General features: G+C 62.6%; 4 protein-coding genes across 8 annotated transcripts in view; 3 read left to right on the top strand and 1 right to left on the bottom strand.

The window, feature by feature from the left end:
• TPCN1 (two pore segment channel 1) overlaps nucleotides 1–3,333 on the top strand; it is a 41,235-nt gene extending 37,902 nt beyond the window's left edge. For all 3 annotated transcript variants that reach the window (XM_053993647.1, XM_053993648.1, XM_053993646.1), the window contains one exon: nucleotides 695–3,333. In XM_053993647.1, the coding sequence (XP_053849622.1) occupies nucleotides 695–817 (123 nt within the window). In that variant the 3' untranslated portion in view covers nucleotides 818–3,333. The remainder of the gene's footprint in view (nucleotides 1–694) is intronic.
• Nucleotides 3,334–4,122: 789 nt separating this feature from the next.
• SLC8B1 (solute carrier family 8 member B1) lies at nucleotides 4,123–10,003 on the bottom strand. Its single transcript, XM_053993649.1, has 15 exons — nucleotides 9,305–10,003; nucleotides 8,705–8,857; nucleotides 8,555–8,607; nucleotides 8,393–8,450; nucleotides 8,049–8,154; nucleotides 7,789–7,956; nucleotides 7,584–7,691; nucleotides 7,445–7,501; nucleotides 7,105–7,235; nucleotides 6,789–6,930; nucleotides 6,285–6,406; nucleotides 5,952–6,105; nucleotides 5,785–5,865; nucleotides 5,247–5,311; nucleotides 4,123–5,163 (listed from the first exon to the last, which is right to left on the bottom strand). Exons 1-15 carry the CDS (start codon nucleotides 9,440–9,442, stop codon nucleotides 4,966–4,968), a joined length of 1,734 nt encoding a protein of 577 aa, XP_053849624.1. The 5' UTR covers nucleotides 9,443–10,003; the 3' UTR covers nucleotides 4,123–4,965.
• A 1,001-nt stretch (nucleotides 10,004–11,004) lies between these two features.
• On the top strand, nucleotides 11,005–15,436 carry PLBD2 (phospholipase B domain containing 2). Its single transcript, XM_053993512.1, has 12 exons — nucleotides 11,005–11,292; nucleotides 11,428–11,521; nucleotides 11,606–11,764; nucleotides 12,169–12,269; nucleotides 12,669–12,883; nucleotides 12,952–13,046; nucleotides 13,117–13,277; nucleotides 13,829–13,924; nucleotides 14,231–14,302; nucleotides 14,402–14,554; nucleotides 14,656–14,818; nucleotides 14,916–15,436. Exons 1-12 carry the CDS (start codon nucleotides 11,066–11,068, stop codon nucleotides 15,081–15,083), a joined length of 1,704 nt encoding a protein of 567 aa, XP_053849487.1. The 5' UTR covers nucleotides 11,005–11,065; the 3' UTR covers nucleotides 15,084–15,436.
• Nucleotides 15,437–16,950: 1,514 nt separating this feature from the next.
• Nucleotides 16,951–21,245, top strand: SDSL (serine dehydratase like). 3 transcript variants are annotated; one of them, XM_053993521.1, is made up of 9 exons: nucleotides 16,951–17,110; nucleotides 17,882–17,928; nucleotides 18,185–18,370; nucleotides 18,474–18,513; nucleotides 18,603–18,742; nucleotides 18,992–19,080; nucleotides 19,158–19,385; nucleotides 19,467–19,591; nucleotides 19,697–21,245. In XM_053993521.1, exons 3-9 carry the CDS (start codon nucleotides 18,203–18,205, stop codon nucleotides 19,888–19,890), a joined length of 984 nt encoding a protein of 327 aa, XP_053849496.1. In that variant the 5' UTR covers nucleotides 16,951–17,110; nucleotides 17,882–17,928; nucleotides 18,185–18,202; the 3' UTR covers nucleotides 19,891–21,245. The 3 variants fall into 3 exon arrangements, with proteins under 3 accessions (XP_053849496.1, XP_053849495.1, XP_053849494.1); XM_053993520.1 differs by having other exon boundaries at nucleotides 17,749–17,928; XM_053993519.1 differs by having other exon boundaries at nucleotides 17,557–17,928.
• Nucleotides 21,246–21,248: the final 3 nt, after the last annotated feature.

Raw genomic sequence — 21,248 nt, 5'->3', positions numbered from 1 at the left:
CACAGAAACCAAGGCTGGCTTGTCCCAGGCAGGCCTGCCTGGTTTGCAGGCTGAGCAAGATGGGAGACAAATAAATCAGCAGATTCCCTGGATTTTTAGCACCTTCCTGCCAGTGCCATGCATGGTCAGGAGTTTTCTGCCATGGGTTTGGTTACTGCCAAAGGTAGTTGAAAGTCATGGGCTAATGTAATGATTAGTGCTGAAAAAATTAATCTTGTAATCGTTTGAATCTGTCCTTTGTCCCCAGAGCAGACAGATTGGGGATGAGTCTTGAGTTCCCCTAAGGAAAATGCACATTATTTACCATGGGGCTGGGTCACCTGCAGAGAAACTTCCTGCCTGTTGTGCTTGGTCTGTGACATCCTGGAACACCCTGGGTGCTGCCCAGCACCAGGAGCTGCCCTGCAAGTCCCAGACATCATGGGAACAGCTATCCTCAAGCCTTGGGTGTTCAGGAGGGACATCCCGAGGCTGGGAAGTTCCCTTGGGTTGTGGCTGGCAAGGTCTCAGTGCATCCACCACAGGCATGCTGCAGTTAGCTGGGTTGTTCCAGGAGGTTGGGCTGTACCCAGGGTTTGGAAAGAGCCCTCTGTGCCTGAAAAAACGTGCCCTCAATGGCAGTGAGAGCAGGCTCTGCCCTTCTGGGGTGTGTGGGGCACAGCCTGATCCCTGCCTCTTTACTCCCCTGCTGCAGGAATGGTATGAGGAGCACTCCAGGAAAGAGGAATCTCAGACACCACTGCAAGAGCCTGCATCTGCTTCCAGCAGCTCTCTGAAGCCCCTGAGCCTCCGACAGCGCTCCCAGACTGTCATTTAGGCCTAGCTAACGCGAGCCACCTTCTATGCAATAACCTAGAGAATTCCTCCCCAGCCTGTGTTTTGGGAGGGTGTATATAGATCTGTCAGTGTACCAGTGTAGGGATCAAATCCTGCCCCCAGCAGTGGTTGCTGAGAAGCCAGAGGCCCAGGGGGCTCAGGGGAAGGCTGCTGCACACAGATTGAGCATGATTTCCATGCTCAGCACATCTGGGCAGAGCAGAGCCCTTGTCCCTCTGAGCCCCTCCCCAGGCTCCAGCTGCTGCTGCTTGTCTTACCACTAACAGACCTTGGGGAAAGGGATGTGTAATCCATTAACAGCAGGGAATTGGCTGAAGTCACCTGCTTAACAGTAAAACTTCGGCCCTTTTGGAAGATCCCTGTTGCTCAAAGGGTACCATTAACCTAGGGACAAAGGAGCAGGGAGTGAGTTTTTGTTTCTGCTCCACCTTCCTTGCTCAAAGAAAGGGGAGGTGGTGTGAAATCTCAGCACTTTTGGAAGGGCAGCCTGCCCTCCCCCTCCTTTTTGGCACTCCTAAATGCACTCCCTGTAGCAGCTCCAGCTCTGATTACTGAATTTTGCTGTCCCCAAGTAGATCTGAGGCAGAAGTGAGGGCCAGCACCTCATCATGCTGTGACCATAGGTGGGGCAGGGCTTTGGAGACCCTGTCTCTGCTGTGTCTGCATCACTGCTGGTCAGTCCTGCCCGTGGCACTGCCTGGGCTTGGGGTCACCTCTGCAAAGCCCAGAGCTCCTGTGTGTGTTCAGGGAGGGGGATTCTGCAGGGTGACGTGGCTGTTGGGCTCTGCCATTGGCCACCTGCTCTGTGAAACCTCTCTGCCTGGTCCTTAGCTGGGATAGATGACTGGGAAGAAGAGTGGAAGGTTTTGCAGCTCCAAGTCTGGCTTTTTTCTGCCTGGCTCTGGGTTAAAGAGAACTCCTGGGCATCACACACAGTCCTGCTGGTCAGTCCTCATTCCAGCTGAGCAAGTCCCAGCACAGAGTGGGGCTCCTCCCTTGCAGGAATGTTTCTCAGGCTGGAAAAGGTCAGCTCAGTCAGGTGTTGGGAAGATCCACTGAAGAGCTCTACTGTTCCCCTGGATTTGGGATGCAGGAGGAACGTGGAAGACAAGGATTCATCTCACCTGTCTGCTTTTTCTGCTCCTGAGAGCTGAGGGATGAGGAGGAAGGGGGAAAAGGGTTCCCTTCCCAGCTCTGCCACGTTTGTGGGATTGTGGCACTTGTGTCATCCTTTGAACCTGTCTCTCCAAGTCTCTCCAAGTCTCTCTTTTCCCTGTCACCACTGGAAGTTCTGAGGGCTGAAAGTCCCTGGCAGCTGGGAGGTTCCCTCACCTCCTGCTGTTTGATCTTTCCTCAGGTTCAGACTAAGAGTGGAGCTTCCTGAGGAGGCTTCCTCCTTCTCCAGCAGTGGGAGATCTGTGTCCCCATCCCCTTTGTCCCACATGCCTGTCATTCCTTGGTGGCCTCGCCTCGTGGCACAAGGACTGATCCTACCTGGGCAGCTCAGGAGCATTTCCTGGGTGGGTGAGACTTCCAGAGGGAGGCAAGACAGAGCTGCTTCTGGAAACCTCTCCCTCCATGGCACGCTGGGAGCGCTTGGAAGGAGCGGGAGAGCAGCACACACGCACCAGTGGCTGCTCCCAACCCTTGCCAAACTCCCTGGGTGCCTCACGGCAACTCTTTGTTTTCTTTCTGGATACTTGCAGGTATGAAACTACTTCTGAGCTGACCCATGAAGGACCTTAAAGGGCTGTTTTCCAAACCATGAATTCAACCACAGATTAAGGAGCAGTGCAGTTGTTGCTCTTGCAGTTGCTCTGCGTGGAGTCGCAGCCCGGGAGGTTTATCCAGCTTAGCCCTGGGGCTGCAGGAGATGGTGTTTATTGTGCTTTAAGATGTGGGCAGAGTGAATGAGCATTATGAAGGTTAGTGGGGAAAAAAAAATGTGGTTGTGGTTAATCTCCACATTCCCCTACAGCCGATTTCTCCTGGTAGGGCTATCAGTGACCCTTTTTTTTTTTTTTTTTTTTTTTTTTTTTTTTTTTTTTTGGGTGTTTTCTGGGTGTGAAAGGAGCTGTGACTTTAAGCTGTGTTGAGGAAGGCACTGAGGGCTGATCATGCAATAAAGGGCTCCCTGGAGGGCTGGGGGTCAGGGTGCTGCCTCCAAGATGTTGATCCTCCCCCACATACCCACTGTGTTCATTATTTTTGTAAAACCAAGGAGGGCGGCAGGAGTTTGCTTCTTCCTTATGACTTTGGAAGGAAACAAAGTTTGAGTACGGGGCATCCCCTTCTATTTATCCTCCTCTCCCTTCCCCCACCCACAGACTGACGACAGAGACAATCATTTTGTAGGGAGCACGGGAGGAAGCACTGCAGGATTTTGTATGCTGGCGTTTTTGTTTATAAAAAAACCCGATTTTCTGGACGTGTCTGTCAGATGTTCTCTAGATTTTTTTCAGGCGCACTAATAAAGAGCATCCTCGGCTTCGTAAAGGCAGCGGCTTCCTTTCCTCCTTCCCCTGTTATTCCAGAGGTGGGTTTGGCCAAGCTGGAGCATTTCCAGTGTTTGAAGAGGAGCCTGCCTGCCCTCTCTGGTGGCAAGTGCTTGTGTTGGGAATATTTTGCTGCTCCACATTCCTGTTCCAGGACATTTCAAAGCCTGCCTTCCCCGTGCCAGCTTTTCCCCTAAACATCAATGCTTTCAAAGTCAGGTTTTTAAGGCTGCCTCAGTGCAGTGTGGAGGCCAGAAGGGGTGTTTGACCCTGCACCTCTGTCCTGGGACCTTGGCCAGGCTTTGGATTGCTTTAGCCCTGCCTGTGGCAGGAAGTGGGCGTTGTGTCCCAGATCGTTCTGGCAGCTGCTGGAGCAAGATCAAGGCACAGCCAATGGCTGTGGGTACAGGGATTGTTACTTTTTTGTGAAAGCTGCTGGTATCTGTTAGAAAAAGGAGAAATGCTACAGGCCCAGGAGGAAAGGAGGAGGAACCAGGTCTGACAGTTGTGGTGTTTGCTCAACACCCCCTCCTCCCGTGGGGCAGGGATGTGTGTGTCCCTCTGGAGTGATAATTTGCTTTCCAGCCTGTGTCCTGTGGACCCTCCAGCTGGGAGCAGAGCCACCAGCCCGCCCCTCCATCCTGCTGACACAGGATTCCCTGTTCCCAGGGACTGAGCTGTGCTGACCCCGTTTCCAGGGTGGCAGCACGTGACTGCTCTGGGGACATCAGCTACTGGAAACCATTTCCCCACTGCCTCAGGAAAAACCACTCTGGGTGTCCCAGGGCTGGCCCTGGCTGTTCCCTCTGCCCTCCAAGGCTCCGTGCTGAGTAAGGGCTGAGTCAGAGCAGCAGAGAGCAGGAGGAAGGGCCCTTGCAGCAGGCAAAAGTCAAGGTCGGGCTTGTGGTTTTGTTTTTTTTGTTTGTTTTTTTTTTTTTATTGCAGTTTTTTACAGTGCCTAAATCTTGTCCTGCCAGAGGTCAACACTGTGTGTGGAAACCTCCAAGTCCTTTCCTACAGCTCTGCCCACCCCAGGAGGAGGAGAAAAGTAGGATCTGAAACTCAGGTTGAAAAACATTACTAAAAAAAAAGCAGGGGAAACCAGCCTCCCTTGGTTTGGTGTTTGTTTTTCCCTCAGGCTTTGCTTGCACTAAACCCAGTGCGTCCCTGGAGCACTGTGTGCCCTTAGCCCTGTCTGGCTGTGCCCTGTCTGCTGTTCCAGCCCACGGTGCCAATGGGGACAGTCCTTCCCAAGGACACACGTGTACCTGGGCGGTGGCAGTGTCACCTGTGCAGCACAGCTGCCCCAGCTGTGTCCCAGAGCATGGCACGGAGCTGAGGAGGCAGAACCTCCCCTGCTGCGCCCCTGAGCTGGAGCTTCCCCATCCTCTGCTCCTGCCACTGCCACCCGACACAGCTGAGCTTTGGATGCTGCTCCTGCCCAGAGTTCCCCAAATGAGGAGAGGAGAGGATGTGGGCACTGACAGCTCCTTCCCCAAAAGACAGCAGGGGCCGAGGGCTGGGCTGGCACCTCCAGCAGCACGGGGAAGTTGAGGTGCCCTTGTCCCCCTGGCAGGGACAGGGGAGGGCAGGGAGGCAGAGCGAGCTCCAGGGCTGGATCTGCTGGGGCCGTTCAGGGCGCGGGGAAACGGATGACCCTGAACTCAGTGAGCAGGGCCACGCTGAGGAACAGCAGGTAGTAGGCGATGAGGCAGAGCCCATAGGCCTTTCCCAGCTGGAAGCACTGCGCCGGCACCGTCACCAAGGAGAAGGCCAGGCTCAGCCCCAGCGCCCCGGCCAGCACCCACACCAGGGGGCTGTCAGGCTCCAGCTGTGGGGAGAGGAGGGTGATGTGGGGTGACGACGCGTCCTGCTGCCGGCCTGGCCTGCGTCACCGTGTCACCACAGCCTTACCTTCACCAGCGGCTGGCTGCTGGTCATCTGCAGCAGGCAGCCCAGCCCCACGCCGACCAGGATGTCTGGAGCACGTTCAGGATGGACACACAGCACAGGAGAGCTCGAGGGGGCAACAGCACTGAGCCCGTCCCTCTGCCCCACAGCCTCCTTCCTGCACCTCATGGCTGAATACAACCTGAGCACTCGAGGAGAGGCTTCACCCAAAACCCACCGGAGCGAGGCACAGCCCCCTCCCCTCCTTCCCTTTGGCAAATCCCAAATCTGCTACGCTCCAGCCCAAACTCCCGCCCAGCTGGGGCGGCTGTGGGGACAGGGGGGTGCTGCTGGCTCTGTCTCTGCCCCTCCCAAATCCCTCTGTCCCCTTGCACTGTGGGAACACTGCGGGCTTTGCCAGCGTTGGAGGGACTCTGGATGGATCCCAGCTGCTCTCCAGGGATCCCACAGCACACGGGGCCCTCCCTGGGCTGTAGGCAGGGAACCTCGGGCAGCTCCTGCCCCACGTGCCAGCATGCTGGCCCTGGCATGCACAGGATACTGAAGATGATGCCCCCGAAGCAGGCGGAGAAGGCCATGCGGGGATAGCCCTGCCGGGCCATGGTGAGGTCGGAGAAGGTGTCTGTGGAGGGACAAAAGGAGACCTTGGGCACGGCACGGGGGCCCCAGGGTGTGCCAGGGGGGCACTGGGAGCAGCAGAGCCCTCACCCCCGATGCTGTTGCCCCAGGCCAGCAGTGTGAGGCCCAGCACGGTGTTGCTGAGCTGGAAGATGACACCCAGGGTGCGCAGGATGTTCACCAGCTCCGTGGCCGCGGCGTTGATCCACATGGCACTGGCCAAAAACCCAAGGAAGGCAAACACCTGACAGGAAGAGGAGCAAGCTCGTCCCTGTGTGCATCCCACAGGACCCTGCACACCTCCTGGGACATTGGGAACTGGGAGAGAGCTCCAGCTTGCTGCTCTGCCCCAGCACCCTCAGCCCAGTCTGGAGCAGGCTGTGCCGGTCCCTGGTGGGCGTTCAGGGCTGGGGGACACCTCACACAGTGATACTTGGGCGGCTCCTCATTGCTTGTGGTGATGAAGATGATGAGGGCCAGGGCAGAGGCAACCAGTGTGACCAGTCCCCAGACTGGGAAGATGCCCTGGATCTGGTACAGCCCATCTGCACATGGTGGGGAGAAGAAGGACAGAGAGGCTGGGACAGGATCCCACCAGGCTTGAGGTGGAGGTAAAGCCTTGTCAGCTAAAGCCACCTCTGCCCTACGCCCCCACAGAGCTGCTTCCCTCCGTGCCTCAGTTTCCCAAGCAGGCCAGGCCTGCTCCATCTTCCCCTCAGGACCCCGATGCTGGGGGGCCCAAGCCTCCCAGCCTTGTGAGGGTGTATCCAGCTGCAAACCAACTGCAAACACAGCTTGGCTCTTCCCTGCCCATCCCTCCTCCCCACAACGGGGAGCCAGCTCTGATAGGCTCCTGCAGTCCCCAGGGCTTTGGTGGCCGTCTCAGTCCTGTCCCCTTCTGGAAGCTGGGCCTGCCCTGGCTCTTACAGGCGCCTGACTTCAGGGTGAGGACGCAGAGCAGGGGGCTGGTGAGGATGTGCAGGCAGTTGAGGGGTCTCCTCCAGTTCAGGTCATCCTTGTCGGGGTCCACAACGGGAACGGTGAGCAGCAGCAGCAGCTCCACGGGCACCTGGCATGGGGGACACCCACCTGGGACACCCTGCCGGGTGCCCCATGACCTGCTCCCAACCCCACTGCCCCCATCCCACCATCCCCACTGCCAAGCCCCGGGGGACAGAGCCTCCAGCAGGGATGGGGATGCCCCTTGGGGGGCTCCTCCTGGCTCCTGTTGCCCCCTACTCACCCTGAAGGCCTTGAAGAGCCGCCAGTACCAGGGCTTCCTCCTCCACTTGCGGTAGTCCAAGGGGCTGAGGGCCGAGGCGAGGATGCGCAGGGAGGTCTCCCGGGAGGGCAGCAGGGGCCGGTACTCCTCCCCTGAGAGGGGCCACGGGGACTCAGCGGGGTGGGGGCTCCCTGTGCGCCTTCCAGCACGGGGCTGCAGCTCCCTGTGTGTGCCCAGGGAGCTCCCCCTGCCCCGTGCGCTGTCACCCCACGGGCTCGGTCACACCTGCAGCAGCCTGGGGGGCTCTGGGACCGCTGAGGACGGAGCAGAGCCAGCCCTGAGCCCACAGGGAACAACGTACCATAGTCCCCGCTGTTTGTGCCCGGGGGCTCCGGCGCTTCCACGTCTGTCGGCATCTCTGCGGGGAAGAGGAGCAAGCAGGGGCGCTGGAAGGGCACCCCAACACACCGGGGGTCCTGTCCCGGCTGGGCAGCCCTTACCTGGCTCCCAGGCTCCGGGAGGGGCCAGCCCGTCCCCGCGCTGCCGCCGGTGGATCCAGGTGCAGAGCACCACGGTGAGCACGTAGAACACGTAGAGCCCCAGGTAACCTGAGATGGGGGAGTGATGGGGGGGGTCACGGCACCCCCAGGCGGCCCCCATCACCCCCAGGCTGCTCCCACCATCCCCAGCTCCCGCAGCGCTCACCCAGAGCCTCTCCCAGCCTGATCCTGCCCAAGTAGAGGACCACGAAGGTGAGGAAGACGGCCACCATGTAGAAGATGACATCCCTGAGGAAGGGCCTGGAGGCGGCCGTGAAGGGCTTGACCAGGGCGATGCCCCCGGCCACCACCGTGGTCACAAACACACCGGCACCTGCCAACACAGCGGGGCTCCCTCGGGACACGGGAACATCCCACAGCTCCAAAGCGTCACCCCGTGAGGACGTGGCACCGCGGTTCCCTTACCAAAGACGGCCCCGATGGCCAGCCCTGCTGTCCGGGGGTCAGAGAAAGCCACCACAGCACTGAAGACATCAGGTGCCCCGTTTCCAAAGGCCAGGAAGGTGACACCATGGAGAGGGGACGTCAAGGAAAAGCCCTGGTGTCCTCCTCCCCGTGGGAGTGCTGTGTACTCCTGTCCAGTGCCAGCACATGACCACTTGTCCCGCTGTCACCTCCAGCTCACCCTCCCAGTAGGTTTCCCCTGGCACGGTGCTGAGGGGACAAAAAGTGACCCTGTCATGGCCACCTCCCCTGCCCTGTCCCCACATCCCTCCTGCCTGAGGGCCCCTGTGATTTGCCAAGGATACTGCCACGTTGTGGGACAGCTTCAGGTTGGTGGAGATGGCTGATAAATTGGGGCAGAAGCTGGAAGGGCAGAAATGGAGACAGAGAGAGGTGATGGGGCTACTTGGGGACCACGGGGCTCCTGGTCACTCTGGGGACAGTCCCCTCCTCTGTGGGCCACTCACAACTTCTCTGCTGTCACACCGAGGATGATGAACAGGTACAGGAGCCAGAGAGCCTGTGGGGTCAGGGGGGGCACAGAGCGGGGTCAGCGGGGTCCCCACCACACTCCCCCCCAGCAGAGCATCCCCAGCACTGCCCTTTCCCATCCTTACATAGAGGGTGACAGCCAGGGGCAGCAGCTGGGGCGGGAAGACACAGAAGACCCCATCGAGGTAGTCGAGGAAGCCCCCGTCCAGCCGGCAGTCGGGGTTGCTCCGGATGAACTGGCACCACTCGGAGCTGTTGCGCTTCCGAACCTCCCAGCACTGCGGAGCAGAGGGGAGGGTGCCTGGCCGGGCCCCCCCGAGCACCCACCGCCCTCCCCGAGGGCTGCCACGGCCACCCACCACTCCCACAAGCACTGCCGTGGGGCTGCTTTGGCAGGTCGCTGTCAGCCCTGCCTCAGTTTCCCCACCCGAGACACATGTGAGTGGGTCGAGGGCTGTGCCAGGGCCAGCAGAGGTGGAAACCCTTGTCCCCACCCCATCCATGTCCCCACACAGCCCACACCCACCCCGGGCCATGGGAAGGCGCCGGCCTGGCAAGCAGAGAGGTTTTCGGAGGAAAAAGCAGCAGCGGAGGAAATCCTGGTGAGATCCCTGCTGCGATGGCGGGGACGTGGAAGCAGGGGCGGGACGGGACCCCACCACCTCGGCAGCACCGAAATCCCTCCCGGCATGCCCCCCAAACCCCACCGCAGCCCCCAGACTTACATCCAGGCCCCGTGCGTGGCTCAGAGCATCCCGGCCGGGAGGGAGCGTGTGCCCCACGTCCAGCAGCAGCGGGGGCCCGGCTGGCAGTGCCCCGGCCGGGCTGAGCACCCCGGCCAGCCCCGTGGCCCCGTGCCCCATGGTGCCCGGTGCCTGGCGGGGACACCCCGCGGGACACCTACCACCGGCAGCGGTCCCCGGGGGCAGAGAGCGGGGGCTGCCCCCGGAGCCCCATCCCGCGCTCCCCGGGCGGGGCGAGGAGGGGTTAAAAATTAATAATAAAACTGGAAATTATAATTAACGCTAAAAATAATAAAACCGATAAAAAGCAGAGCCCCCCCTCCCCCCCGCGGGCAGGCTGCGCCACGTCCCCGCCGGGGGGGCTCAGCCCGGGGCCACCCCGAGCGGAGGGACGGGGAATGGCACCCACACCGCACGGACAAGGACCGGGGCACCCGGGGGCACCCCCGAGGGCAGAGAGGGGACAGAGAGGCCGCGGGACCGGCGGGGACAGGACCCCGGGGAGGGGCGGGGGATGCGGGGATGGATGGGGGTAGCCGGGGACCCCAGCCGCGGCGCGGCCCCACCGTGTCGGCGCGGCCCCGCTGCCGTGCGCGGGCAGCTGCTCCCGGCCGGCCCCCCCGCCTTAAAGGGGCCGCCACCCTCCGCCCTTAAAGCGACAGCGACGCTTTCCCGCGCGGCTGGCGGCCGAGAGGGGACACGCGCGGCTCTCCGCTCCGTGCCGTCCCTCTGAGGCCGGGACACCCACCCTGCGTGCTGCGGCCACCCGCAGCCCCCCGCAGGGGTGACCGTCTGAGGACGGGCGGGCTCAGCGCAGCCGCGGCCGGGGACGGTGTCCCGTGCTGGGGCAGCCTCGGCACCGGGGCTGCACAGACCGCGGTGCCGGCGGTCCCGCACCCCACAGACGTGCCGCAGTCGGCATGGGGTGCCGGTGCCCCTCTCCGCACCCGTGTCCCCAGCTCCAGGACACTCCAGCCTCAAGCGTGCCCCGTGCAAGCGCCGTGCCCTGTTTGTGGGGTGCAGGCTGGCCCCCACGGCCGGAGCCCCAAGATCCTCATGGGATGCAGGGATCCATTTCCCACCCTGGCCCGTTTGCCCCCGAAGCTGCGCTCCGCATTCTCCCCGGAGAGAGGTGAAGGGGATTGCGCAAGGCCGGGGCTGCCGCGGCCCCGGGCCCGAGGGAAGCAGCAGCACCCGGTGTGCGCCCCCCGCCCCGAGCACAGGGACACGCCGCGTCCGGGCCGCTCACACGAGGGGCCCACGCGTGTCCCCCGAAGGCGGGGAGGAGGACCCTGCGCACGTCTCCTGAGGGCGCGGGGCTGGGAGAGGCGGGATGGGAGCGTGGGTGCGAGTGTGGGGCTGCGGGGCGCCATGGGGGGAACGGGGGTGCTATGGGGGGGTCTCGGGGGTCCCCACGGCCCCGGAGCGGCTGGGGGCGTGGCCACGCCAGAAGCCCCGCCCCAGGCCCCGCCCCGTGTGAGGCGTTCATACAGGGCAGCGCTGTAGGGGGCGTGGCCAACACCACGCCCCGCTCCAAAGCGGGCCCCGCCCATTGCTGCACGGCCGGGCCGCTGGGGGCGTGGCCACACTGACGCTCCGCCCCAATCCGGCCCCGCCCCATTGATATAACGGGTCGCTGCGGGGCGGGGTAACACTAAGCCCCGCCCCATCCCCGCCCATCCACGCGCGCCGGCGCTGCGGGGGCGTGGTCCTTCCCTAGCCCCGCCCCTCGGTGTCCCCGCCATGGCGGCCCCGCGGGCGCTGCTGGTGGCCTCGCTGCTGTCCCCGCTGCTGTCCCCGCTACTGTCCCCGCTGCTCTCCGCCCTCCCGGCCCGCGCAGCCCCGTCCCCGGTGCCCCGCAATGTCTCCGTGGTGCTGGAGCCCGGCTCCGAGCGGCTGCGCGTCCTCCCCGGCCGCCACCCCGCCGCCGTCGCCTGGGCCAGCCTCGATGACCGCATCCCGCACGTCGGGTATGACCCGGGCGGGACGGGACGGGGCCGCTCGGAGCCAGCCGAGCGGGGGTGGGGTGGCCGCGGGGCAGCCATGGTCGGTGGGATGCCTCGTCCCACCCGTGCCCGTGACCCACCGTGCCCGTGTCCCCACAGCTGGGCCTTCCTGGAGGTGGCCACCAACGCCTCGTACAATGACAGCCTGCAGGCCTACGCTGCCGGGCTGGCCGAGGCTGCCGTCACCGAGCAGGTAAGGGGGGGACCGTGCAGGAGTGCGTGCCGTGCCCGCTCCCCGGGCCGTCCCCCGCGGTGACAGCGCGGCCCTGTCCCCCAGCTGATGTACATGCACTGGATGAACACCATGGTGGGCTACTGCGGCCCCTTCAAGTACGAGAGCAAGTACTGCCAGAAGCTGCGCGACTACCTGGAGGCCAACCTGGCCTGGATGGAGGAGCAGATGGCGAAAGGGCACGACACCGAGTACTGGCACCAGGTGAGGATGGGGAACCCCCAGCAGGGGACCCCCCTGGATCCTCCTGCGCCTTTAACCCAGAGGACAGCGCAGGGCAGCGAGCTGTCCTGGCCGAGCTCCAGGTAGGATGACAGGGATGTGGTCATCCTCCTTCCTGGGCTGAGTAGAGGTGACTCGTGACTTTCTCCTCACCGGAGCCTCGCATGCTGCAGTTGGGGTGCACAGGAGGTGGCTTTGTCACCCTTGGCCATGAGTGCAGAGTCATGACCTTGCTGACAGTGATGCTTCCCCTCATGACTCTGCAGCAGCACTGAGATCCAGCTGATCTGCTCTGTGCCCTGGGGGAATGAGGGAGCCTGTGCCCCAAAACCTCTCAGGCTGCCCCCTCGCAGGAGCCGGGTGCCAGCTCTGTCCCCTGTCCCCAGGTGCGCCTGGCCCTGCTGCAGCTGAAGGGGCTGGAGGACAGCTACAACGGGCGCCTGGACTTCCCCAGGGGCAGGATCACCCTGGCACCCTTCGGCTTCCTGTAAGCTCCTTCTCAGAGGTGGGGGAGAGTCGGGGAGGGTTGTCCCAGGGTTTGGAGAACTGTGGGACAATTCCTGCATGTTCAGGAACAGCCAGTTCTACTCCCAGTCTACTTTGTCCACCTTTCTGGGCATTTGTCTTCTGCTGCTAGGGCAGGTCAGAGCCAAGGCGGGTTGTCCTCTTCCCCACCCCATGGGCTGGGTGGTGGGTTCCCCCCACAGCCCCTGCCTCAGTTTCCCCACTGCTGTGTTCCCCCTTTCCTCTCTGCTCATGCTACCAGGGTGCTGCCAGCACAAGTGGGGTGTGGTGAGATGGACAGACAGACAGAGAGCTCTGAGCCAGCTCAGCTCCAGGCCTGGGGCATCCCTCACCTGACATCTTATGCCTTGCTTCCCCTCAGGCTGCTGCAGTTGGGGGGTGACCTGGAGGACCTGGAGTCTGCCCTGAACCGCTCCTCCCCTCAGCGTGTCCTGGGCTCGGGCTCCTGCTCGGCTCTGGTGAAGCTGCTGCCGGCCCAGCGGGACCTGCTGGTGGCCCACGACACCTGGAGCTCCTACCAGGCCATGCTGCGCATCGTCAAGAAGTACACGCTGCCCTTCCGCGCCTCGGCCGGCGGTGCGTGGGCTGGGCTGGGGGGGCTGCGCCTCACGCCCCCCTCCTGATGCTCTGCATCCCCCCTCCAGGCAAGTCCCAGATCCCCGGGAGCGTCCAGGTGTTCTCCTCCTACCCCGGCACCATCTTCTCCATGGATGACTTCTACATCCTCAGCAGCGGGTTGGTGAGTGGGTCTGGTCCTCAGGCACCTCTCCCCGGCCCTGCTGCCCTCCCCATCGCTCCCTGCCCTGCAGGTCACGCTGGAAACCACCATTGGGAACAACAACCCGGCCCTGTGGAAGTACCTGGAGCCCCGGGGCAGCGTCCTGGAGTGGCTGAGGAACATCGTGGCCAACCGGCTGGCCCGCAGTGGGCCCGAGTGGGCCACGGTCTTCCGACGCTTCAACAGCGGCACGTGAGTGGGGTGGGATGGGCCTGGAGGGATGGTGGTGCCTTGTGAAGGCTGCCCTAGAACAGAGGCTAGATGTAATTAAAGAGTAAAGCAGGGATTTATTAAAAACCTCAGTGGATCCACCTTGAGCAGCACAAGAGCCCAGCCAGGGCTGCACCCAAGATGAACCAAAATGGTCACAAAATGCACGAGAGCTCCCGGGGGCTCTCACTGTGATCAGTTCTGTTCCATTTGCATATTGGAGTTCATTGTCCAATTCCAGCTTTAGCTTATGCAGTCCCATCCTGCTTGTTTTTCTCTCTTCAGCCCACGTTGTTTGTGCTCTTGGGCCTGAGATTTGGATCATTTGTCCTTGGTCCCAAGGTAGAGAAGGAATTGTTTTGTCTCCCTGCTCTGTGAAGAGACCTCACCATCCCTTAATATGAAGCTCAGAACTACACACTAAAGCAGCACAGAATCTGAAAAATAGAAAAGCTAAAACTTAAGACATCAGTGGGATTGGATGGAGGGTGCCCAGGCTGCCAGAGGGATGCATTCCTTGCTCTCCATGCCAGGTACAACAACCAGTGGATGGTGGTGGACTACAATGCCTTCACACCGGGCAGAGCAAGCCCGGCACCGGGCGTGCTGACAGTGCTGGAGCAGATCCCGTGAGTGGCTCCATTCCTCCCTGAGCCCCTGCTGTCTCCTCTCTCATCCCTGTGGCTTTGGGAAAGCCCTGAGGGTGGTGCCTGCCCAGCCCAATGGGTGGTCACAGGGCAGTGGGGCCTGTCGGTGCCTAAAGGCTCTGGGGGTGCTGGTACTGAGGTGATGGGTGCCCAGCACCTCTGGCTGGGGAGGGGAACCCCATAGTGGGGAACCCCAGGATGTGTTCTCCCCAGTCCAGCATGTCCCCCACTATCCCTAGTGGCTTTTTCCCCCCTCTGCTCTGACCAGTGCTCTTCCTCCCAGCACAGGGGCCTGGTGGTGGTGGCTGATCAGACAAAGCTGCTGTACCAGCAGGGCTACTGGGCCAGCTACAACGTGCCGTGAGTGCCACCCCTCCCCGTGGCCTGCCCTGGAAAGAGGGGCAGCGGTGCTCACCTTGCAGCCGCTTGGTGCCAACTTGCTGGGTTCCCCCACCCCAGGTACTTCGAGGAGATCTTCAACGCCAGTGGGAACCTGGAGCTGGTGAGGAAATACGGCGACTGGTTCACCTATGACAAGAACCCTCGTGCCCAGATCTTCCGCCGGAACCAGACGCTGGTGCACGACCTGGACTCCATGATCCGCCTGATGCGGTGTGTGCTGGGCACCCCCAAACCCGCCTGTTCCCCCAAGGAATTTCCCGTCATCCAGGGCTTTTTCCACGTCTTCACCGTCTGTCCCCTCCGTTCTGCAGGTCCAACAACTACCTGCAGGACCCGCTGTCGCGGTGCAGGGGCTGTGACCCCCCCCAGAACGCCGAGAACGCCATCTCCGCCCGCTCCGACCTCAACCCTTCCAACGGCACCTACCCCTTCCCTGCCCTGCGCCAGCGCTGCCACGGCGGCATCGACATGAAGGTGTGCCAGCCAGGCAGCCCTGGAGGGGCTCCTTCTGGGGCTGTGCAGCCCATTCCCGCTGCTGACTCGCTGCCCTGCCTTGTGTCCCCACCTGCAGGTCACCTCCTCGGCCATGGTGCCCACCTTCGGGCTGGTGGCGGTCAGCGGCCCCGCCTGGGATGACGTGCCACCCTTCCGCTGGAGCGCGTCCCCCTGCAGCTCCCTGCTCCACATGGGCCACCCCGACCTCTGGACCTTCCCCCCAGTCAAGGTCCACTGGGACTGAGCAGGCGCTGGTCCCGTCCGTCCGTCCGTGGGCGTCTGTCCTGTGGGGGATCCCTCTGTGGGGGCAGCCGGCTCCCGTGGGGGGGGTCTCAGCTCTGTAGCAGCTCTCAGCTCTGTGTAACAGGGTCCCGCCCTGTTCTCTCTGCCTCTCAGGGTCCTGGCTGCGCTGCACAAGCCCAGCGTGTCCCCTCCCTGCCATGGGGCTCTCCAGGCTCTTCCCTGGGTGCTGAAGCCTGGTTTGGGGGGGCTCTTCCCAGAAAAGGGCCATCCTGGGAGGCTGGGGCTCGCCCTCAGCGCAGGCAGGAGGGCAGCGAGCTGGTTTGGCTGTGGTAAATAAAGTGCTCTGTGCTGGTGGCTGTGCTTTGCTCTCTGCTGAGGTTCTCTGGTGGCTTCTGTTAGGGTTGGGCTCACGCAGGGGTCTTGTCCCCTCGCCATTAACGGGGCGCTCTGCTTCTCAGCTGGTGGGAGGCTCTGTGCCCAGTGGGGCCGGGGCTTGTGGGGTGCAGGCTGTGAAGGCTTCTCTGCTGTGGAATGGGGGAGCCCCACTGCTCGCCCCCCAGGAGTGGGACACCATCCTCACGCCTTTTGTCTTCCTTTCCTCTGGCACCTGTGTGCCCAAAAACCCGCGGTGCAAAATCCTCTTAGGCAGCTCCCTTGATCCGCTCTGGCTCGTTAGGAATAACGAGGTCATTACTGGGGGATTAATGAGCTGCGCCTCGGCAGCGCTTTGAAGGCACCAGGTTCCCACCGGGGCTGGGGGCCCCTGGGGGCTGCGGGGGGGTGGGAGGGAGCAGCTCTGGGCAGTTGGGGTGCTGGCACCCCAAAAGCTGGGATGGGTGCCCTGGGGAAGCTGGGGTGTCCGTACCCCGCTGTGCTGGGACAGATTGCAGGTGATTTGGAGATGGCAGAGCCTGTGTCCCCTCGTGTCCCCATGGTGTGTGGGCTACTGTGGAGGTGGGGGGGGGCTGCTTTTGGGCTCTCTGTGCCTCAGTTTCCCCAGACAGATCGCCATCACTGGGTGAGGGAGCAGCAAGGAGGAACAGGGCACTCTGGAAATGCCGCGGTGTTGCTGATTCCTTTGTTTCCTTAAAAGTGGAAAAACAAACAAAAAGTTGATAAATACCATCCCAGCTGCTGCCACCGTGTCAGCCAGGGACGCTGGCCACGGGAAGTGACCAGGTGACAGCCTGGCATGCCTTCCTCATGGCAGGGATGAGCCAAAGGGGAGCAGAAGAGGCACAGGGAGGTGGGCATGGGGTGGAAAGGGACTCTGGAGCACCCCAGGGCTGAGCTGAGATGTGGTGTCCTCCCAAGGGGGTCTCCAGCCTCATCCCTGTGAGCTGGGGGAGGCTTCTTGCACCCCTTTCCAGCTCCTGCTGCTGTCCCACCCTCATGGAAGTGGCTGCAGTCTCTGCCTACTTTGAGGTGGGGGGGTCACTCCAAAGGCCCCCACAGGGACTGGAGCTGTGTCCCCACCGATGCCCCCATTCAAGAAATCCTCCTCACTGCCCTCCTTTCCAGGCCCCCGTGTCCCAGAAGCAGCGTGGCTCTGCCGAGGGGCAGTGCTGTGCTCTGTGCTGCTCTCTCGGGAGCCCAGGGAGGGTGTGGGAAGCGGGGATGTTTTATTGGCACCAAAGATCAGCTCCATGAGGAACAGGGCAGCCCCAGAGCTCTCCCCCTGCTCGCTGCCTGCCAGCAGTGGTGCTCTGGGGGTTTTGCAGCACAGTTTGGGTCAGGGCACTGAAATCCCATATTCTGGTTTCACTGCTGTGTGCCTGGCACTGGGGCAGAACTGGGCACAGTGTGGGGTTCCCAGTGCACCCTGTTTGGGCTGTGTTGGTTCCAGTGCAGTGTCCCCTTCTCAGGACTCCTTGTGCCCTCTGCTTCCAGGCTGCTTCAGCTTGGCCAGAGCAACAGAGGAACCTCCTGCGGCTGCGGGGCTGCGTGCCAGGGCTGGCCCTTCCTCCAGATCCCACCTTCCTCCTCCTCCCTGCCTGCTGTGGACAGAACCAGCCCCTCAGAGCAGAGGTACGGCTTTTACCCTGGGGGTGTCACCACGGCTGGGTGACAAGGAAGGGTCCCAGAGGAAGGGAGGGGGCTCTGCCTGCTTTGCCTGGGGGCTGCTGGACCTTGGGTCTGGGCCAGCCTCTGGCTGAGTCACTTGGGACAGCCCCTCTCTAAGGGATCTTTGTCCATGGGGTGCCTGCATGGCCAGCTGGAGCAGGGGGGGCTCATCCCGGGGGTCTCCCCCAGCTGGAGGGACTGAGCCCCCTGGGATGGGAACCTTGGGGAGGATTGAAGGCCGGCCATGGGGTGAGGGCTTGGCAGGGTGAGCAGAGGGGTGTGATGGCTCTTCTGGAGGCAATGAGAGGTGTCTTGGCTGGGGTTTTGGGGTGTGCAGGCTGCACTGGCTACATCAGGGGTTCAGGGACAAAATCCTAAAATCTGCTGGTACATGTTTTTGTCCGGACCAGATAATACCCAGTGCAAACCCTTGAGGGGCCCCAAAATCATTTGTGAGCTGCCTTTCCTCTTCCCCCATCTCCTGGGAGCCCACATCCCATCTCCCGGGCATGTGAGAGCTGCCGGGGTCTGGCTGGCAGGGCCACACGTGTTTGTCCCCGCGGGTGGCCCTGGCAGCAGCACAGCCTGTAAAACCCGCCCAGGGCTGAGCAAACAGCAAACAGCCGGGGCAATGTCCGACCCCTTGCCCCTTGCCCGGCTGCGTGACTGAGCACGGCCGCCTGGGGACACCGGCACGGCCCCTCGGACGTCACCTCTCCCTCTGGTGTCGCGCAGGCTCGGCGGTGGGTGAGGACACACCGCGAGGTCCCACGGGCCACCAGGTAATGCCCAGCCCGGGTTACAGGACAGGCTGTGCGCGGGCACCTGGGGACACCGGGACCACGAGGATGGAGCAGGGGGTGGCACAGCCTGTCCTGGGATCTTCCAGGGAGAGCTGCTGCATCCTAGAGATGGGAGGGGACACTGGGAACAGCCCAGGTCCCTCCCGGTGCTCCACACCGAGCCCGGAGTGGACATCGGGGCTGCGGGAGGGACCCGTGGGGAGCAGCTGGTGACTCCACCGCCTCTCCCTGGCAGAGCATCCGTTGTCAGGCCATGGCAGCCCAGCCAGTCGGGGGCCAGAAGCCCTTCCACATCGTTTCACCCGTCCTGGAGAGCATGTCCCTCTCCAAGGCCGTGGGCACCAAGGTCTTCATGAAGCTGGAGAACGTCCAGCCCTCGGGATCCTTCAAGATCCGGGGCATCGGGCACCTGTGCCAGGATGTGAGTGTGGGCGCGGTGTGTGCAAGGGGCTGCTCCTGCCCTCATGGGGGCACCTTGGGGGGAACACAGCCGTCCCCTCCCCTCTTTCTCTCCTGCCTTTCAGGCTGCCAAGAAGGGCTGCCGCCACTTCGTCTGCTCCTCAGGTAACTGCATCCCGAGCTGGGGGGATGCTCCTGAGGAATCTGGGGATGTGCAGGGGGTCGAGCCCTGGCTGAGCCCTCCCTTTGCCCAGGAGGGAACGCGGGTCTGGCAGCAGCGTACGCAGCCCGGAAGCTGGGGCTGCCCATCACCGTGGTGGTCCCCAGCAGCAGCGGCCCCACCCCCGTGCGCAAACTGGAGGAGCTGGGGGCCACAGTCGAGGTCTACGGCAAGGTACCCCCAAAAGTGGGGTCCGGGGGGTCCAGAGGGGGCTGAGCCCGACCTCAGCTGCTCACTGGTGCTTGGCAAACCCCATCCCGAAATGTCGCCCTCCTGCATCCCCTGCACCCCAGCATCACAGCAGGGTCACCCTGGGAGCCCTCGCTCGTTCTGGTGTCCCCCAGCCCCGCAGGGACAAGGGACCCATCCCGGGGTTGTGAGGGCTCTGTGGAGCCCTGCTGAGCGCCCCCTTGCCCCACCCAGGTGTGGGATGATGCCAACAGCAGAGCCCAGGAGCTGGCTAAGACAGAGGGCTGGGTCAGCATCCCCCCCTTCGATCACCCCTTGGTGTGGTGAGTGCTGCCCCGGTCCCCGTCCCCGGGATCCAGGGGAGCCCCCAGGCTGCATCCCCCTGCCCCCACCCCCGCAGGGAGGGTCACGCCAGCCTGGTCCGGGAGCTGAAGGACTCTCTGGAGGCCAAACCAGGCGCCATCGTGGTGGCGGTGGGTGGCGGGGGGCTGCTGGCCGGTGTCGTGGCCGGCCTGCAGCAGGTGGGCTGGCAGGATGTCCCCATCGTCGCCGCCGAGACCCTGGGAGCTCACAGCTTCCACGAGGCGCTCAAAGCCGGCCGGCTCGTCACCCTGCCCGACATCACCAGGTGAGCAGCCACGCGTGCAGCCAGCTGGCAGGGCTCGCCGAGGTGTCCTCGCCTTGACCGCCTTGTCCCCGGCTGTCCCAGCGTGGCCACGTGCCTGGGAGCCAAGACGGTGGCGGCGCGGGCGCTGGAGTGTGCCCGGGAGTGCCAGGTGCTCTCGCAGGTGGTGGAGGACGCGGAGGCCGTGCGGGCTGTGGAGCAGTTCCTGGGTGAGCGGGGTGACGGGGACACCGCCGGGTCCTGCTGGGGACAGGGGGCCGGGCGAGCTGCCGCTCCGTGGGTGCCCCAATGTGGCGCTGCTCCGGTGCCCGCAGATGAGGAGCGGATGCTGGTGGAGCCGGCGTGCGGGGCCCCCCTGGCCGTGCTCTACTCGGGGCGGCTGCAGCGGCTGCAGAGCGAGGGGCGGCTGCGGAGCCCGCTGCGCTCCGTGCTGCTCGTGCTGTGCGGCGGCAGCAACATCCACACGGCCCAGCTGCGGGCCCTGAAGAGCCGGCTGGGGCTGCAGTGACACCCGCGCCGGGCACGGGATGTGACAGAGCCCGCCTGGCACGCTCTGCTCGCTTTCCTTCCCGAAGAACCGAAATAAAGCCTGGGGACGTGGGGCCGGGCTCCTCACGCAGCCTCTTGCAGCACGCAGCGCCCATGCAGGGATGGGGAAACTGAGGCACGGGGGTCGCACTGCAGGCCTGTGCCGAGGGCGGCACCGGGCCCCGCACATCCCGTTTTTCCCCTGGGACATGCCAGGTATTCTCCTCGCAACCCTCCGCCCCCCTCTCCTCCCTCCCCCTGCTCCTCCCCAGGCTGTTCGGGCTGCAGCTCCCCACCTCAATTAGCAAGCGCTCCCTCTCTGACTAATTACTTTGCTACTGTCTTTCTGCATTATTATTGTAATGATTATTAATTATTACAATCCTCTCCCATTCCTGCCACATTGGCTGTGGCCAGACGAGAACAACGCTCTTGTTACGGTGATTTATCCACGGGAATCCCCGGCCGGGTTTAACACCTGCGGGCTCCGAGGCGCTCTAACATGTGGAGGGGATATACCCCATCCTAGACCCCCTGAGATCCCTTTTCCCCCCATCCCACTCTTTTTCCCATTCTCCCTTTCCTCCAGGCTTTCCTGCTCTCCCACATTTCCACTCTGTAGCGCTGTGTTCGCTTTTAGCCCTTTGCTGTGGCGCCTCCTGGGGTATTTTTTGTGTCCTCCCAACATCTCTCCTCTCTCCTTCCTCCCCTTCCGGGTGATGCGGAGTTTTGCTCCTGCTGGTGCTCCCCAGCCCCAGCTGGTTCCCCTGTTGAGCCTGTGCCCTGTGATGCTGGGCAGGGAGAGAAGCCTTTTGCTGCCCCCAAACCCCTCTCATCCTCCTCCCTTTTGGGGCAGGTGTCAGCCCCGGGAGCAGCTCACCACATCCCCCCACAAAGCCCTCTCCCCTGACCTGGCTGCCAGCCCCCCGGAAACCCCTCCCTGCCCTCAGCCCCGTGGCCCTGTACCTCCCACCGGTCGGGCCACCTTCCCAGGTGCTTCGTGGAGGCCAAACCCCCATAAATCAAAACTCTGCCACTCCATCGTGAGCAATATCTTATGTAAAAAGGTGTTTCCAGGGAGCACCGAAGGCTGGAGAATCCTATTACGAGGCACACTATTAATTATAAGGAGTCAGCCCAACCTACTCCAGCTATTTTTTATCCCAGGTCCAAAACCTGATTACTTTCCACCTTCTGCAGACCTTCCCTCTTCAGAAAAAAAAAAAAAAAGGCAAGAAGGTCAGGAGAAGAAAAAAACCCAAAACCGAATAGCATTGGTGTTTGCCCAACAGCTTTTAAAAAGGAATTTATTCCTTTGATTCTGCTCGGGGAGGTGGG

The sequence above is a fragment of the Vidua macroura genome, chromosome 18 (genome assembly GCF_024509145.1).
Source record: "Vidua macroura isolate BioBank_ID:100142 chromosome 18, ASM2450914v1, whole genome shotgun sequence".
In the NCBI taxonomy this organism is placed as follows: Eukaryota; Metazoa; Chordata; class Aves; order Passeriformes; family Viduidae; genus Vidua; species Vidua macroura.
Note: the sequence above shows the minus strand (reverse complement) of the source record. Positions and strands in the feature narration are given on the sequence as shown.

Coding starts and splice junctions, on each gene's coding strand:
- SLC8B1 (XM_053993649.1), bottom strand. CDS start 9,442: ATGGGGCACGGGGCCACGGGGCTGGCCGGGGTGCTCAGCCCGGCCGGG. Junction 8,155..8,392: donor AGCTGTCCCACAACGTGGCA/GTATCCTTGGCA, acceptor TCCCCTCTCCAT/GGTGTCACCTTCCTGGCCTT. Junction 6,931..7,104: donor GGCTCTTCAAGGCCTTCAGG/GTGAGTAGGGGG, acceptor CCCCCATGCCAG/GTGCCCGTGGAGCTGCTGCT.
- PLBD2 (XM_053993512.1), top strand. CDS start 11,066: ATGGCGGCCCCGCGGGCGCTGCTGGTGGCCTCGCTGCTGTCCCCGCTG. Junction 11,765..12,168: donor ACACCGAGTACTGGCACCAG/GTGAGGATGGGG, acceptor CCCTGTCCCCAG/GTGCGCCTGGCCCTGCTGCA. Junction 13,047..13,116: donor ACATCCTCAGCAGCGGGTTG/GTGAGTGGGTCT, acceptor CCTGCCCTGCAG/GTCACGCTGGAAACCACCAT.
- SDSL (XM_053993521.1), top strand. CDS start 18,203: ATGGCAGCCCAGCCAGTCGGGGGCCAGAAGCCCTTCCACATCGTTTCA. Junction 18,371..18,473: donor TCGGGCACCTGTGCCAGGAT/GTGAGTGTGGGC, acceptor CCTGCCTTTCAG/GCTGCCAAGAAGGGCTGCCG. Junction 18,743..18,991: donor CAGTCGAGGTCTACGGCAAG/GTACCCCCAAAA, acceptor TGCCCCACCCAG/GTGTGGGATGATGCCAACAG.